This window comes from Melospiza melodia, chromosome 19, assembly GCF_035770615.1.
Source record: "Melospiza melodia melodia isolate bMelMel2 chromosome 19, bMelMel2.pri, whole genome shotgun sequence".
In the NCBI taxonomy this organism is placed as follows: domain Eukaryota; kingdom Metazoa; phylum Chordata; class Aves; order Passeriformes; family Passerellidae; genus Melospiza; species Melospiza melodia.
The window spans coordinates 989054-1007521 of NC_086212.1; the positions used below are offsets into that span (position 1 = coordinate 989054).

The window sequence follows — 18468 nt, forward strand, 5'->3', positions numbered from 1 at the left end:
CACAGGTTGCTCATGGTCTGTGCACAGGGGAACGTGGACCAACTGCTTGTTTGTGCATGGATTTAATAGAATTAACCAGCCTGTTTTATCCACATTCCCATTGCATCTAGCATCTTGTTCCTCAGTTTACATCCCATTACCCACAGTCTCCAGGATCAGCACACAGATGCAAACACTTTTAAACAACCAAAATGTCCTGGGTTTCATTCCAATGCAAAGTTGCTCAATTATGCAAACCCTTGAAACTATTTCAGACTTAGCTGAATAAACTCTTTCAATAGCTCACTTATCCTATTTACATTCCAACATGACTGCAATCCATATTTCCAATTGTACTTCTGTTACTATGTTATTTCTGAAAATTATTTCTTTTTAGTGTCTTTATCAAATTACTGCATTTCCACACAAGGTTTGCTGCTCTGAATTGTAAAATTTCTGAGGAAGAATGACAGAGAGGAAGCTGCGATGAAAAGCATCCTATTTGCTTCTGATGCAAGAGAAAGTGATCCAAATGGAATTTCATTCCTGCCAATTCCAAGGCAGGAAAATGCTGAGCTTGCCCAACAATGAGAGGGAAGCTGAGAGTGAGGGAGGCAGGAAGGTGTTACAGCCAGCTTTCACTGCACTCTCCCTCTTTGTGCTGGAGAATAAACTCAGGAACTTTTGAAAGAACAGCTCCCTTCTTAGTGCTTCTGCAAGGACTGAGAATTGATTTAGTCCATGTAGAACCAAAATGCTCACCCATATCAGAACAACATTCTGGTTCCTTTGTTGACTACACCGAAATCTGATTCAAAACCTTTTTTAGGAGCTGGAATTGAGCTGTCATAGCCCATCAGAAAAGCTGTAATTGAGATTTCCACTGAGAAAACTTTAATAAGCAAATAGTCTTGTAAGGCTTTGCAAGCTCAGAGGAAGAGCTTTATAGACACTTTTATTGATATTCCCAGGCCACACTGAGGCTGGGTGCTCATCAGGAAGACCAATGAAAACAAAATCATAAGAAGAGTTTACTTTAATGATGGATGGATTTTTTTTCAGAAGGTGGTGCCAACTCATCTGCTCCCTCTGCAGCTCTGTCACTTCCACAGCAAGGCACTTGCTACAGCAGTGCTTACCAGTGTTTTATTGGATCTCTTTGGACTGGAGGAAGTGGTGTCTGTGTTAGGTTTCTAAGTCACCCCAAAAGCTGCAGACTGGCCACACACTTGGTGCTGGCCAAGCTACTTCACCCAGGTTTCCACATCTGGCCACAGCTTGTGTCCTCCTCCAGCTGCAATCTGAGGTCACTCAGCAGCAGTGAGGACCTGACAAGCCATGCCATGACTGTACACAACTATATAGGAGAGCCTTGAAAAGCTTTGTTCCAAGGCCTATTAAATTAGCATGCTTTGCTTTACCTTACAGCATTTCTGCATTTTATTTTTGTACTAGTTAAGCCAACTAATGATTGTCACAAAAGATCACTTGCTATAATGGTGTGAGTTTTTCAGTCCACAATTAAAATGTCCATGAGATTATTAATTCCACCTTCACAAAGGAATCTTGACACTGCACAAAATGCAAACTGGGGCTACACACTGAATAACCAAGGGAAAAGTTAAAATATTGAACATTTTGCTTAGTACTTCATGCCAGCTTCTCTTTGCACTGAACTGAACAGGTGTCCCTAGGAAAGGCAGCAGAAAATTCAGGTTAAAAACATGATTATTCAAAGGGGCCAGACTGATGGAACCAGAGCCACACCAGGATCTTCACATGCTATTGCCATCTTTTTGTTTGGTTCTAAGAATTTCATTCTGATATTTGAATATTTCTGTGTTATAATTTTCTATGCAATTTTTTTCATTTTTCCCTGATTGAAAACAATCCCCCCAAGTACCATCAGGTGGGTTCCTGTTAATGCCCCATGGGCTCATCTGCAGCATTAGGATAATTAAAAAAGCATATCTGCCTTCACCATTTGAGCTGAACAATGGCACAGCAGCAGCAGCTACCACCCTGTGCTGGGTGACAGTGAACTGTCAATGGCAAATGTCTACAGGACAGCTGGCCAAGAAAGAACACGCTGGCCAAAGAAGGAAGAGATTCTGCCATCTTGTATTTTCACTAAAAAGACACATTCATTCATCATCTTTGAATCTTTTTCACTGGCCTCCTCCTTCTCAAGAGCTGTAGGGTTGGTTTTTTTTTTCCCAACCTCTGCTAGGCCAGGAAGACCAGCACTGCCTGGAATTGGTAATCTCATACCCAGAAAGTACCACATTCTTTCCTCTAAATTCTAGCTGCAGTTTCAACTAAGAGAGAAGTCCAGCTCAATTCCAGGCAGAAATGTGTCAGGATATGCACATGATTGAAGAAACAACCCCCCAAAATGTGTCCTGCACATGTTTTATAAAGGCTTCTAGTTCTTCTGAACATACTTCCCACCCTTTGATTGTGGCTGTCAAGACTGCTTAAAAAAAGGCAGCCTCCTCTTCCAAGGACTGTGGCACCATGGGCCACATGCTAAACTTCCTTCACCCAGTAAAGGTAAGGAACAGTGCTGGTAGAATTGGGTTTATAACTGAGTTTGGATATTTGCATGTTTTTAATCTTGAACAAACATTCCAATGACCAACTCTTGAGAGAAACTGCTACAACATGAATAAAATACAAGTCCTTTCTCACCCATTACTTGCTGATAAAATATTGACAAGATGCCTGTGGGAGTTTCTTCATGCCCCTTATAAAAAACACTGTAATATTAAACCTACGTTGTTTGCTCTAGTTGTTGATTATTTTTCTTCTTCCTTGGAGGCTTCTTCTTCTTTGGCTTGTTGGCATTCTGGTTATTCTGTTTGTTGTTCACACCAAAGTGCCCTGCTGAGATATCGCTCTGGAGCAGGTTAACCAAGAGCGGGCTGGTGAGCGTCACATCTTTATTGACAGGAAACACAGGGTTCTGCCCACAGGAAACCTGGTTCCCATTGGGAGTTCCACTGAACCCTGTGCTGAAAGGCAGCCCATGGCCAGAGAAATGACTCCCTGAAGCATTGCTGTTTCCTTGCATTCCTTGCATGTGAGAAGGCACCATGTTAGGCTGCTGCACAGGAACCTCAGGTAACATCTGTGTCAAGTTGCCATCGCTGCTTGTCGTGCTTGCAGTATCCCCAAGTTGCTGAGAGATGTGAGGACTGGGTCCAGTGGGTCTTAAAACTTGCCCTTGAATTCCCATCACCTGAGAAGGATTGCCATTCACAGGGCCCTGCTGTGCCATCATCTGCCCAGTGAACTGCACCATGTTTCCTTGCATGTTTGGGGTTGGTCCTCTCATCAGTTGAGCTGGCCCCGACATCACGTTGGACTGGTTTTGAGTACTGAAAGGCTGTTTATTCCCTTGCATCTGAGTGGTCATCATCTGCTCCATCATTGAGTTTTGCTGTAGCAACACCTGGCCCTGAGGTCCCATCATCTGATTGTGTGTGGACATCATCTGCTGTCCCTGCTGGGGAATCATCTGTTTGGGTGGGGTCATCCTCTGGGGAGAGGGACCCAGATTTTGGTTTTGGGGTGTCACCATCATTTGGCCTTGTGGCATGAGCTGAGTTCGAGAAAGTATCATCTGGTTTTGAGGGTTCAGTGATCCCTGAGCCTGAATGTTCACCATCTGTCCTTGAGAGGACACGATTTGCTGATGCATCCCCATAAGCTGGGACTGTGGTCCTTGCTGAGGCTGCCCCTGCATATTGCCCATGTTAACTTGTGGCACCCCACTAGCACCAGCCTGCTGGTTGTTCATATTTCCATGAAGTCCCATTAGATTGGTCTGCATCATATTTGGTGGGCCATGTGCTGCTTGCATCTGAGTTTGAGGAGGTCCAGATCCTTGGCCACCTTAAGAAAATAAAAAGAAAATATCACTAAGAAACTAATGGGAGTGGTGCAAGAGTTTTCACACTTTAAATGTCTAGTACTCCAACATTGCTTTCCTCCCTTTACCAATAAACTGGCATATTTCATATATTTGCAGTCCTGGGATGCAACATTTGATGCTATAGATACATGTTAGTTGTCAAAACAAAACATCATACACCTCAAAATAAACACTTGGACTGGTACTTCTGCATCCCACTGCAGAGGACAGAACAGAAACTTAATTTCAGTTGTTATCTGCACCAAAGTTTGATAACATTCCATAATGTCACCTAACTCAGCAGAGTACTTCATAACCAAAATGAGCTTCAAACCCTGAGGATGCTTTATAATGGGTCAAAGAATAAATGCACACAGAGTACTGATGAAATGACATCATCAGGGCATCCATAATCCAGACTAATAATTGAGTTGTGAAATGGAGGGAGACATTTGCGAATTAAAGATTTAATTTCCACACTTTAAGAAGACATCAGAATTTTTTGAAGGAAGTAATAAATAATCTTTTCAAAGCAGAACAAGATTATATTGCTATTCTGCTTCTAAGATAATTACCCTCTTTTTTTTTTTCTGGACAAGAAGTTCCTTTTGTGTTGTTATCTTTATTACCCCTTGCCTCCAAATTTCAGTGCTACCTCCCATTCAACTTCTCAACAGCTGCTTCTGAAGCCCAGACCCACAATCCACATCAATAATAATTAGATTTTGAGAAACATGAGCAGCCTCATGCTTTTCTTTTTCCTATCCAGCACTACACCCAGAGTGCTGCTGCTGGAATTTCACGGTTGGGGACCCGTGTGACACAGGGAAAGGCACCAGGTGTTACAGATGGAGAGTGGCACAAGCTGCCAGGGACCCCTGCAGTCAGACCTGAGTGCTGCACGCTCTGGGCCGGCAGCTGCGGCGCTCCGCTGGTCCCGGGCGTTCCTGGAGCCGAGGAGGGCACCTGGCCCTGCAGGAAGCTCTGGCTGGCCTGGCCTGCAGGGAACCCCGGGGGCAGCCGCTTGGCCATTCCTGAACACAGAACTGCCTGGTTAGTTAGTGTGGGAAATGGGGAAAAACAGACAAAATCTATCATTGAAATTGGAAAATAGCTCTGAGTCAGTGCTGTCATATGACAAGATTAGGCAGAAATTGTTTTTTGCCAATATACAAAATCCACTGAAGACGTTTATAGTTCTTACCTGTGCAACAATTCTGTCTAACAAATTACTATGACTAATTTCAAACAATTATTAAAGTACAAAACTTACTACTCAGAGAAGGTGAGAAGTCCATGTTTGACCTTATAGAAACTAGACATTAATGTGGTTTGTTGCTTTCTGCTCTACTTCACCTCTTAGCACACCCTTAACTTATTCAATGTACACACACAGAAAGAACTGGTATTCTTGTTAGTGATGTGCTCCTCTCACCACCTCTGACACACCAGGCACACACTCCTTATCAGTGCTGCTGTGTGCACACACTCCAAGGGTCTTTCCACCCCAGAGTGGGCTGAGGAACCCCACAGTTCAGGAGGTCCAGACCTGCTGCTCATTCAAGCAACTCTGCTATCCCTGCTGCAAGAGCAAGGAATTCTTTGAGGGCCTCATGTGTCACAAGAGCCACACTCTGGCACATCCCAACATCACTGCTGCCCTGGGACACACACAGAGATAAAGCTCTCCTCTAGCTGCCAGTGTGAGCAGCAGTGGGGGTGGGTTTGAGAGATCCCACTTTTAACTCACTGTCCACACAGTGCCTCAGACTTTGAACCAACCCTGCCCACTGCCCCCTTTATTCTCCTGACCCAGTGCCAGAATGTGACTTCAATTCCTTCTGCAGTTACAGCTTTCTTGCACACCTAATTTTACTGCTTGTGTTAATAATCTGGTCTTAGGTTGTAATTAATACTTCAAGGTAATCAAATCTACAGGCCAAACACCAAATATATCTGCAGACACAGAAACAGATTTATTGAAGCATCACATCACTGGACTCCAGCTTTGGTTCTGCTAAACTTTTAGGGACATGTTTCATGTAAGAATGCTTGAACTGAGAAAAGAATAAAGTGTTAGCTTGGCCTATTCCAAATCTGATATAAATTCCAATTTGCTAAATTGGCTGTGTGAAATGCAAAGTGTTTGAATGCATTCATTTACACCAAACCTTTAAATGTAAGGTGGCTTAAAAATGGAAAGATCTATAATGACAAATTAACATATAAATTGCAAAGAATGAGCATGCAGAGAAGTCAGGCAAAAATCTCAGCCGTGGGAGCAACGCAGCTTTGCTGAAACCAAGGAATTCTGTCTTTTAAAATCACCTGAGGATACAGCTCACAGCAGGATTGTTGATTTAGCAATAAGGTCTAAAATAAGTCCAAAAACCCTATTTTGATAGTTTATTTCTGGTGTGACTCTTAACTCAGAAAAACTGAGGTTTGTTTGTAGTAGGTTTAGTTAGGAAGCAGAGCATGGAGATTATACCAGCTAAAGGTCAAGGCTAAGATTTCTGATGGGGACATATGGCTGGTGAGGCAAGACTGTAGGGAAATGTGACCACAATAAATAATGAATAACTGCTTCCAGATGGAGACAAAATAAGATACACCAAGTGTAGGGCACTGGCAGATCCCAAGAGAACCTTGAAACACAGAAAATTCATTTGAATTCAAACAAGACCCATAGTACAAACACTGAAAACAAGAAGCTTGTCCAGATCAGTAGACCAATAAACAGGATTTCCTTTCAGTGTTTGGACAGATTTTGATGTACAATATGAGAATGCAAGACACTAGAATGTACTTATGTGTGTGAGAGTGGACAAAGAATAGGAGCCATAAGCACACAAAGAAATCATTTCAAAGGTTTAAGCAAGAACTGATGTATGGGACATGAGAACTGCCATCCAAGAGGAAGATGAACAAATGAGTGAGCAAAGAGAAGCATGGAAAATCTGCATGGAAATACAAAGGGCTCAAGGGAAAAAAAAACAACCAAGGACACAAAAGAGATCCTGGGACTGACAAAAGAAATGCCTTCAATGTTAGAAAAGAACTCTAGGAGTAGTGAAGAAGTGAGTGCATTGGTTCAAAGAGAAAACTAAAGACAACACAGTCAAATGAGAAACTAAAACATCCCTTAACATCTTAATTTTAGGATAGGGAGTACAACAGCATGGCAACAATAGCTTTTTCCTCTTCATATAGGAAGAAACTGGTGACAAAGACAGGGTGAAGAAGAAGGATCCACAGCTTAGAAAGGAAGATGCAAAACAACGCTTCACTTCTGTAATAGAAAATGTAAATGGTGACAGAGGAAGTGAAGAGAGAAGTGTTTTCATTACACTCTTGCAAAAAATCCTCCCCTTTCCCACCAAAAAAGAACAACCTCAAACCTAAACAAAATCCCCACACCATCTCTGAACACCCTAAGCTTGCTTAAAGGCAACGGCAGAGCTGTCAGCAGGACCACTGGCAGTAATAAGTGCAGTGCACACAGCATCCTCCCTGACCCTTTGGGCATCTCTGTGACACTGCAGGACAGAGACAGAGTGATGTGAATGCTCCTCCACCAGCACCCACCTCATACTGCACCTATTTGTTGACTGTCTCATAAAGGATCTTTTCAGAGCTAACAGCAATATTAGTTCTAGACTTTATGTTTCTTTTCCTTTTAAAATAAATGAAGGTCTCAGTGCTTCTTACCTCCTAAACCAGGGTGTAAACCTTGTGGACCTTGGTTTTGCTGCTGCATCACCATGAAGTTAGGGGGTACATTCCCCTGCTGCACCATAGGATTACGACTGGGAGAGCTGACAGGCTGCTGGAAGCCCTGGGGAAGAGTGCTGCTCTGGGCAGGCCTTGGTCCCAGCTGCTGCTGTGGCTGGTTAACAGTGGGAGATGAGGCAGGGGAGCCCTGCTGGAAGGAGGAGGGAGAAGAAGCAGGAGACTTATTGGTCAGGTGGGGCTGTTGTAGCGGGGTAGGAACCCGTGAGGGCCCTCCCTGGAGGCTTTTCATTTGAGGAGCAGTAAACTGGCCAGGATTGCTCATCTGGGGAAAGTTTGAGTGAGCCTGAGAAGCTTGCTGGCTTCCAAAAGGATATGGAGGTGGAGGATGGGTAGGAGTTTGTACTGTTGCTAGAGATGGTCTTGCTTGAAGCTGCTGCTGCATTTGTCCAGGCAACGGGGCCTTTTTCCAGCCCTGGTTCACTGCCAGTGTGCCCAGTGCTCCCTGGGTTGGAGGAGGCTGGAGTGCTCCAGAAGGAAGCTGGTTCCAGCCAGGGGGAACTGGAACCTGTGCTGGTGAAGTGAATGAAGGTCGGATGCCCTGTGGTGGCTGCTGATGGGGCTGTGGAGGCCGATTCTGCAGCTGCTGCTGCTGCTGGAGCTGCTGGAAGTTGGCTGAGTTCATCTGCCTGTTTACAGGAACTGACTGCATTGAATGGAGCTGAGGAGCTAAAGATCCAGATGGATGATTTTGTTGCTGCATATTTAGCCCAGATAAGAGTGGGTCCATTGCATCTAATAAAATAGCAAAGAAAAATAATTTTTAAAAAACCCTACTGTAGACAAAACCCATCCCAAAACAACAAAGGCTAAACTGCTTGCTTGCATTTTCTTACTCTGCATAAAAAGTTCATATTCCACAGAAGCCAGGTCTTATCAATTTATATCCTCTAAAATAAAGCACAGCAACCCCACAATGCTACAGACTGATGTGAGCCTTCTACACACTCAGAACTGCAGAAGCACAGAGTATCTCAGCTGGAAGGACCATTGAGTCCAAACCCCTGCTCCTGGCAGGATCACCTAAAACTAAACCACAGGACAAAGAGCATCACTGAGACACTCCCTGAAGTCTGTCAGGCTTGGTGCCCTGACTGCTTCCCCCAAACATTCACACCCTCCAGACCCCCAGTCCTTAACTGACCAGTCCATCTACCCTTCCTGAAAAGAAGGGAAAGAAGAGCACCAGAGATATTCCTGCCTCATTGAACTAACCCTTCTCTTACCTTCAAGCTAAACATAAAGATCAGTCAGGACAGTTCAAGTGCAAAAATACAATTGCCATTGCTCAACAGATTTGAACAAAACACCAAGCAAGCTGGTGACTTATTAGGCACCCAAATTATTTGCAAAAAATTCACAGATTAAGGGGGAAGGGAGGTTTTCACAGAAAGAGTAGTTCCCAGAAAGGCAGGGAAAATGCTCCAGAACAATTCTGGAGTACTCTCATGAGTACACACTCAAGCCTGTGTGCTGAAGAATCAGAGTTTAAGAACTTTTTCAGATCAGTATTAAATTTTACCACCTGGCTGTGAGGAAGGCCGAGGTGTTCGTGGCTGCAGCTCAGCACTAGCACCACTTGCCACCATAGAGGAGGGCACATTTCCACCCTGGGACATCATGACAGCTGCAGCATTGCTCATTCTTATTAAACCTTAAAAAATAAAAATAGAAATCATCAAGTCTCGCAGTTACATAGAGAAGAATTTTAAAATTTTTCTTTTAACAAGAAAAAAATATATTTGTCAGTAAAACAATTCTTTAGACTTCAGGAATTGTTTGTTCAAAATAACCTGAGGATACACCTCTCTGTCTGAAAGCTCAGATTCCCTAGTATCAAACAAACAAGTTCAGGTCATGCTGTAGGTCTTTAGCACCAAATTTTTAAAAAGAGTACAAATGAAAACACCACTGACTCATGAACTAATGTGAGCCTGACCTACTACTAAAAGCACCAAATGACAAGATTGTATCAAAGCTGTACATGTAACTCAGGTTTTTGCAACATTTGAAACTAGAAAGTAATTGAGGTGTTGCAAGAAGAAAAAAAATTTCAATGTTTCACTTCCACAGACTGTAATTTTCTAAAATGATTGCTACTGTTGCCCTGTTGGTTCTGTTGCTGTTTTGTTGTTGACCCGCAGACAGGAAATGTGGGCACTGATGCTGACTGTGGAGAGTAGAGCCCTTCTTCAAAATGCTTTAGTCATTGTTAAGGACAAAAATTTCATTATTTTAATTAGGTTTCTACAAAGCTGAAATGTTCTTTCCATTCCTTCTCCTCAATGGCCACAAATGCATCTTACATAAACTGACTAAAAATGGTCCTGGTTTAATTGCTTTAAATTCCATTGACTAAAATATTAGTTATTTATGCTGCTTTATGATTCAGCTATTTTAATAAATTAGCTAGTAGCTTTCTTTGTAAAAACTTTGTCAAATTTGAGTTTTGTAGCTAAAAATTCCTTATGAGTATACAATACTCTAAAATATAGTTTAAAAACTACACATTTCCACAAAAATCCCTTCTTTATGATCAGATCTCAAAAGTTTATCAGAAAATAAGAAGAGAGTAACAATTACAGTGTCTCATCCTTCCCATAATTCTAATGGATTTAATCTAAGTCAGTTTATTGTACACTGAATCAAGACTTTTGCACATTTCCATAAAGAGAACCAAGCAGAACACTCTGAAAATTTGTGCATACTTCAAAGTGAATTCACTACACTCAACTCATCTGCTTCAATAGACTGTACGTAAAAGCTCCAAACAAACCAACTACCCAACAAAGCCCCAAACTACCACATCCCCACAACACCTGAAAACAAACCAAAGGGCCCTGCCAAAATCACCCCAACGTTTGTGGGACACAATGCACCCAACAATTCATTTACATAACACAGGACCTAGTTTGACAGCACAGAACAAGAGCAGACATTAATAGAAATGGCAATCAGAGCTCTGCAAACAGGAGCTGCTGTAGCCAGTGGAGTCTCAAGAGGCCAGCAGTGCATGTGGGGTGTGTGAAGCAGCAGCAGAAGGTGGGGATTTACCTTGCCCCCCCTGCATGGGGAACGCCGTGTCCATGCGCATGGCCGCGCTCGCGCCCAGGGGCCCGTTGATCCGCACGTCCTGGCTCCTGCTCTGGCCCAAAGCCAAGTTGATGGCACCTTCCCCTAAAGCAAGGCACAGGTTGGGTGAACAGGAGAAACAAAGGCAGGACAGGCTTTTGCAAAAGGACATTTAAGAGATGCTGAGGAAGGAAGAACAGGTTTCACCTCCAGGGCGCACTTTAGAAGGACACTTGCACATCACAGCACTCCTCTGGATTGTAGTTTTAAGAAGAACAAATGTCATGACAAGCATTGCCTGCTCTTGATTCCATCCTGAGGGTGCTCCTGGACAACTGTCCAGAATGGATATGGTAACTGTGAAAGCCACTGAAAACTTGTCTTAAAGAAAGCCTCATATGAAACAACAGGGAAAGAAGATCAGCCAACCCTTTCCCAGTCAACACGCAGACAACATTTTTCAGGAGGGTTCCTGGTGCCCAGAGCAGTTCCAGCTTTCATTTCTATTATTAGTAAATGTTATTTTTGAAAGAATAAAAATCCTGAGCTATCTTTTTCACTAGAGCCAAAGTAGTACCTACAAGTTTTGCAGCGCTAACCAAACACACAAAACTGCTTTTTGAGTGTAGTTAAACCTGAGCTTTGGGAGCAGATGAGGCGTGAAATACCTTCAATCTGAACGGAGAGAATGCCCAGGTCTCGGAGCTGCTGGTTGTTGTTCTGGGCCAGGATGCGCAGGCGCTCGGCCGCTTCCCGGGGGATGTTGAAGGTGACACGGACGCTGTTCCATGGCTCAATCTTCTGCACTTTCAACTTGTTGGATTCTTAGCAGAAAAACAATCCAAGTCAGTGCAAAGGCAGTTTATAAGCCCATCTGATGAAACAACTTGGTTAGAAGGTTGAAAAAAGTGAAACCCTATTTGGCTTTGAAAATTGCCAGTGCTCAGTGTCAGGTACAGGAGATTTTTCCCCACACAGGTATACAGCAACCAATGCTCCCAAACCCCCAAAACAGGGATTTTCCAAAAAATTAGCAGTAAAAAACTACTCAAATGGCAACCAATGCAACAGACAACAGAATCACTTGTAGTATTACTTAAAAACTGAAATATTCTGTGGATAAACTACTTTGGAAAGATAAGAAAATATCTAATAAAACAGATTTCATACAACTATAGGTGTTAGGTTTGGGTTGGAAGGGACCTTAGAGCCCATCTCATCCCACCCCCTGCCATGGGCAGGGACACCTTCCATTATCCCAGGGTGCTCCAAGCCCCATCCAGCCTGGCCTTGGGCACTGCCAGGGATGGGACAACCTGTACCAGGGTCTCCTCACCCTCACAGGAAACAATTTCCTCCTAACATCCCATCTAAAATCTACACTCCATCTTAGAGCTATTCCCCCTTGTCCTGGCACTCCACCCTTTGTCCCCAGTCCCTCTGCAGCTCTCCTGGAGCCCCTTTGGGCCCTGGCAGGGCTCTGAGCTCTCCCTGGAGCTCCCTCTCCTCCAGGTGAGCAGCCCCAGCTCTGCCAGCCTGTCCCAGAGCAGAGGGCTCCAGCCCTGTGTTACAGGACAGTGAACTGTACAGGTCTGCTTTGTGAACCAGATGAATGTGGGAAAAAACTGACTACAGGAATGAAATGCTTGAAATATTTGCGACCAGTGCCAACAGAGTCCTAGCAATATTTCATTGATCTCTACCTTATAATTTAGTTTTCTGGGTAAGCATTTCAAATCCACTGCCAAAAAGCATCTCAAAATCATGCAAGATATTCACTTGCAGGTTTTCTGAACACCTGTTCTGCACATGAGCATTTTTACATGGATCAGTGGCTTTCATAGGAACTGCAGAAAGGTTGGGCAGTTATGTTGGGTACATTATCCAAAGTGATACCTACCTACAAAATGCAGTTAAGGATGATTTTAAAAATACTCCCAATATAGCTTTATAAGTTTTCAGTTTCTATCTTTCTGTAAAGAAAGTTCCTCTCAAAACAGAAAGCGCTGACCCAAATTTTCATCAGCCAGTTCCTCCCCTGTGACCTCAGATTTACTAACCATTTGCTAACTTTTGAGGTCTGAAAAACTTGTTAGTTAAGAATGCCACCACTCACTCCTAATTAGGAAGTTCTTGTTCACCACTAATTCACCAAGCCCCTTTTGCTGCTACAGTAATGGAATTATTAAATTCATGCTCATTCCACCTATAAACCTGGTTCTGGCTGGAAACATGGCAGGAGGAGTTTTAAAATCCCCTTTTATGGAGATCTGAACAATCCCATATTTTCTGCTGTTAATGTTGTAATATTTTACATAGAAAAATTGTATCCTCAGTTTCAGTATTTCTATATATTTGTACCCAAGTTTCTCATTTTTCAAGCACTGCATCTGCCAAGATAACCCCATGTTATTTACTAACTCTGCATTCAGGATATCCTATTTTGCTCTGAATCAGTTTAAATAACTTCACACTTGGATAATTTTCAAATTAACTGGACATTGATTTTAAAAATTTGCTTTCTCAGCTAAGGTCTGAATCATGTTTATTAATCCTGGCATTAATATTTATGACAGACTCAGCATGCAGATGCCTCTATATAACAAAGATGACTATGTGCACTTATAGACTGAATTTATTTTATATCAAAAATGACACAATTGATCTGTGATATTACAAACATCCCTTCACACCAGTAATGGTCTGTTAGTTTACATCTCCTTCCAACTGTTTGTAAGACACAGCTCAAAACTGGTATTTCTTTACAGTATTTTTGTCTTATCCCAGCTTTTTTATCTCTCTGAGCAACAGCAAGAACCCAACAAACTGATGACAGCTGACTAGATGGACAAAACTGAAATACTGGAATAAAGTGACAAAGAAATTCAGTTTGGCTATTGAGAAGTATTGTGTTATTTTCCTGAAAAGGTGTTTGACACTGTTGAAGAAAACAATCAAGGTACTTAACTGAGCAGCCATCAGTAATCAGCACAGGGCCTTTTGCAATATGCTCAGACAGGGGACAAATGTCTTTTTCCAGATCTAAACATGCTGGTAAAAGATGTCCCCAAAATCCTGTTATCACTGACTTGCCATGGAGCTGTTCCCAGAGCTGGATGGGCATTCAGGGGTATGTCAGGGCACCACCCATTCCCCAGCACAAATGAATCAATCAATCAATCAATCAATCAGGTAGGGCAGGTCAGAAAAGGGCAGTAATGCCATAGGTACTGGAAAGTGAATCCATTCTCAGATGAACTGTAATTGTTTAAATTGGACTATTTGGGCAGTAAAACATCTCCTGTGTGAACAAGCCTGCGTTTCACTTTTTTATAACACAGCCATGTGTAATAGAGGGACATGAAAGAGAATAAAACCAGGTGAAAAGTGGAAACAGAAGAAAAATGAATGAACTTGCCAAATAAATCAGTTTTAAACAATAAAACAACTGTAGACACTTGCAGTCTGCATTTCTGAGAGGAACAGCTTGCAAGTCACTACGAATAACCCCAACAAATTATCATTACAAACTAAGCTGCTCAAACCCAATATAATCTATTTTTGTGCAAGTACCCTGACTACCTAAATAAGCATTTTAAGGACAGCTGGAAAGTGACAAGAAGGCACATTACCCATGTGTAAAAGGCCAGGCACATTCTCCAGTATGGTATCCAGCTTCTGCTCAAAGTCTCTGTCACTTATATTTCCTTTAAAAGCCACAAAGATTGTGGAATCCCCAGGAGCAGCCTCCTGTTTCAGTTCATCTTCCTCCAGTCCTGAATCAAAATCCACCTCTAAGTCTTCCATAGCTGAGGAGCACAAGGAGGCATATGTGTCTTTTAAGTGAGGCAGATCATCCAAAACCATTGTTTCCAACAATGGGAGCCTGTCAGACGTCAAGGTGATGCTTGGAAGGGAAAAAGAGAATTATAATTAATATAATAATCATTGGGTGAGGACATTAAGAGCTGCTTTCAATGGCACATTTGGTCATTGACAGAAAAACCTACCTGGTGAGCCAGGATTGGGCTCTGTGAGTCCAGCTGTGTGAGGCTGAAAATGGTGGCCATGGCAGTGGCCAGGCTGTTCCTCCACCAGGACAAACAGGAAGGGGTTCCTGGCAGAATGGTGCTGCACGTCACTTGAGAAGTATTCCAGTTGATCTAAAAGACAGACAGGTAAAAAGGAAGGTAGAGGATAAAAAAAATCAGAGGAAAATGAATTTTATTAATTGGTGTATCACAGAGGGGATAAGCAAGCACCTGGTACCAATGCTGCAGTGCCAGACTAAAACTCAGAGCAACAGCTGAATTACAGAATGATAGCAAGAGCCACCAAATTTAATTTTAGAGACTGCAGATGCAATAGGTCCAAAGCAGTAGCAAAGCCACAGCATATTTTTACCAGGAGAAATGTAGCATTTGAAAAATATTTTACTCACATCCAGCTAAATCTCAGGCATACTGTGCCTACTTTCTTAAAGTTTGTAAAGATTTAGGTGTTTTCAGCTTCTTATGCACAAAACAACCTGAAATGTGCTCCCCCTGTCACAGCCCAACTCCCACCATGCCCCCAGATCACACTCAGATAAGAATGAATTCAGGAAGTCAAGTCTCACACCTGATGGATCTTGCTTAATGAAATATCTAAACTTTGCAATAACCTTTGACATTATGGCATTAATCTAAGCTGTTACAGAAGTACAATCTGTGATAAAAGTATCCCTCAGCTTTCAGTGTATCCTATGTTAGGATACACATTTTCCCACTCCATCACAGGGCAATGGCACTGTCCTTTCCAGGTGACACATCTGCTCTAACACTCAGCACTTTGCAAATGCTGCTAAAAGATTCAAACCACCTGTAGAAACAACCAAAAAAGGGACCTGTTCTGACCACCAGAGTCAAAATCAAATCCATTCACCAGCACTGTCAAGACCTCATAACTGCAAAGCTGTGGGTGTTTGGCACAAGCCACCCAGAAGGTTTAGCTCAGGACAACACAGCCTTGAACAGGACACAGATTGGGGTTTTGGCAGAGGTTCAAGTTCCCAGCACAAAACCACAGCTTTGAGATGAAACATGAGCTGCAGATACTGGCCAGAAACAGCCTTTTCTAATAAAAAAATCTAACAATGTTAGAAAAGCCCAGATTCAGCTCTGCACTGTTTGCACACTCACACAGGGCTGCTGAAGGGACAATATTCCACAGGAAAAATCAGGGGCTTGAAGGCACAAATTCCCATTGCTTTTGGTCAGATCTCTGACACATACACTCACTACATTTACAAAATGCTATGGATTTTTTCTCCCTTGCAACTCTACTCCACACCAGGCAATCCAACAGCACTAAGGAAAAATCCCCTATTTCACATGGAAATTCTCTCTCATCCTGCAGCACCAGCCTTCATCCTCAAATTTCAGATTAAAAACCAAGCAAATTTTGTCTCACAAGCTCTTCTGCAGTTCTGCATCAGAAAAGAAGTTCAATGTGTCACAGGCACTGATCTATTTCCACAGTGCTTCCATATACTTATTATTGCCATGGAAACTTTAAAGATGGGCAATAGAGAAATAAATTTTAAAAATTCATTACCAGGTGAACACAGAGACAACTAAATCTTTTTTCTTTCCCTTGCTGCTTGGCTTTGTGTCTAAATTACAGCTCTGATGTTGGCATCCCATTAAGGCAAACTCCTCAGTTTCATGTCAGGTGGCCAGATAATGAGAATCACAAATAATAGGAGTGTGTGAAAAATGTTTTAACTGATTTTCACACAATTTCTTGGACAGGTAGCTTCTTACCCAAGCTGGCTTTACACTAACCATGGAACAGTCCTTCTCCTTCTGCATTCCTACATCTTTTATTCCACATCCACTGACTGAAGGGAGAGAGGAGCTGAGGCTCCTACACCAATGGCCTTTTTAATGGCCAAACACAGCCACTCTGTGCAAGGAATGAGGCAAGCATCCTGTGAAACAGAAGCACTATATTCTGAGGAAAATTACATAGAATGTTATTTGTCAGAAAATCATGAGTACATTTTTTAGGGAGAGAAATTTCAGCTCAAAATACAGGCTCCTACATGTTGAAAAGGTACAAGTGTTTGGAGGTGATGGGGTGTTGCACCTGCAGCGAGAAACATGAGTATGCCTAACAATCCCTAACACCAAAAAAATAAGAATTTATCTACAAGAACACAAACATTTCAGATCTTTTTTTAATAGAGATGTCTGAAGTCTCCATCTTCCCTGTGAAAGAGCAGAAGATCCCCAGATTGCTTAAATCTGGTTTTTAAACAATTCATAAAAATGCTGCAACTTAGACCAAATTTCATCAACCTCATCTGAATGTGCTAAAATCTGACAGGATTTGTTGAAGTTATTGCCCTTTGTAAACACTGTAATAATCCTCTGGGGAGCCTCTTTGGCACATGTTAGTGGGGCAGTTGTTTTATCCAGAAGCTGAGTGTGCCTGGGAGCTCCTGGCACCCTTTGCACACTCTGCTCTTCTACCCCCTGCCCCCATACAACAGTGCAGGTGAATTTTAACCCTTTATCTGTTATTTGGCTGTTTATCCCCACCTCTCTTACTTCAGTTAGATATTTTTAATAATTAGACTGCACTGAATAAGTGCTCTAAATCCCAAAGGACCACAGGCCTTGCTCACCTGACTCAGAGAACCACAGGGATATTGTGAGGGAAGGAAACAAACCAAGACCAAGGTTTAAATTTTGCCTCCTAGATGAGCACATATAGATAGCTACAGCTCCCTTTGCATTTTTTCTTCACATTATGCTCCTCAAGGATCTCTGCTACATTCATCTGCTCCAATTCCCTCCAAAACACATGAACTTTTGTCTGCTCCTATGCTCAGGTATCATTTATCTCATGTATGACATGAGAAAGTGATGATTTGCAAAATTTTCCTTTTCAGGCAGTGCAGAGCACACCATCCATATCAGAGCAAATGAATCCCAGCTGCACAGCATCCTAACAACTTCTGTAACCTCATGGTTACAGGGTTGGCTTCCATAAACCCTGAGCAAGCACTTGACCATAATCAGCAGGTACCTTCCCTCAGCACTCTTCCACACAAACACAAACAGCCTTGAGCACAAGCACACACAGGTAAAACATTGCTCATTCAACAATCCCTTAAACAGAACTCCCAGCAGGGAATGCAGGGTCTCTGGTGAGTAAGAACCATCCCTGAACTGATCTGCACAACCACAGCACACTTCAGGAACAAAAGCACCCATGCTCACTTGGCAGCATAAGGAGGTCTCTGACCATCATCCTTCCCTCAAAAAGCACGCATGGCCTCCCTCTTGCCCCTGCTCCTTTAGAGTTTCCAAATTAGTATTTCCCATTAAACAATTGCTTCTGGAAAGTCAGAGCAAGTCCAGTGCTACCACATGGCAACCATTTACCCTCAAACCAGGCCTGGAACTGGCTACAGCAACAAAGCCAGTGCTATGCCTCTTTATTATAAAGTTGGTCTTATTTAGTACAGTCTAATTATTAAAAATATCTAACTGAAGTAAGAGAGGTGGGTCCTGTGGTTCTCTGAGTCAGGTGAAACAAGGCCTGTGTTCCTTTGGGATTTAGAAAAGTCTAATTAGACTGTGCTTATTCAGTACAGCCAAATAACAGATAAACGGTCAAAATTCACCTGCATTGTTGTGTGGGGACTGGGGTAGAAGAAC

The 18468-nt window shown here is 42.6% G+C and overlaps 1 protein-coding gene across 2 annotated transcripts in view; it reads right to left on the reverse strand.

The window, feature by feature from the left end:
* Positions 1–18468, reverse strand: part of NCOA6 (nuclear receptor coactivator 6) — a 43512-nt gene that overhangs the window by 16579 nt on the left and 8465 nt on the right. For both annotated transcript variants that reach the window (XM_063172092.1, XM_063172091.1), the window contains exons 3-10: positions 14770–14922; positions 14392–14666; positions 11428–11583; positions 10742–10864; positions 9213–9341; positions 7607–8422; positions 4786–4929; positions 2757–3876 (exon numbers count right to left, since the gene is read on the reverse strand). In XM_063172092.1, coding sequence (XP_063028162.1) covers positions 2757–3876; positions 4786–4929; positions 7607–8422; positions 9213–9341; positions 10742–10864; positions 11428–11583; positions 14392–14626 — 2723 coding nt within the window. In that variant the 5' untranslated portion in view covers positions 14627–14666; positions 14770–14922. The remainder of the gene's footprint in view (positions 1–2756; positions 3877–4785; positions 4930–7606; positions 8423–9212; positions 9342–10741; positions 10865–11427; positions 11584–14391; positions 14667–14769; positions 14923–18468) is intronic.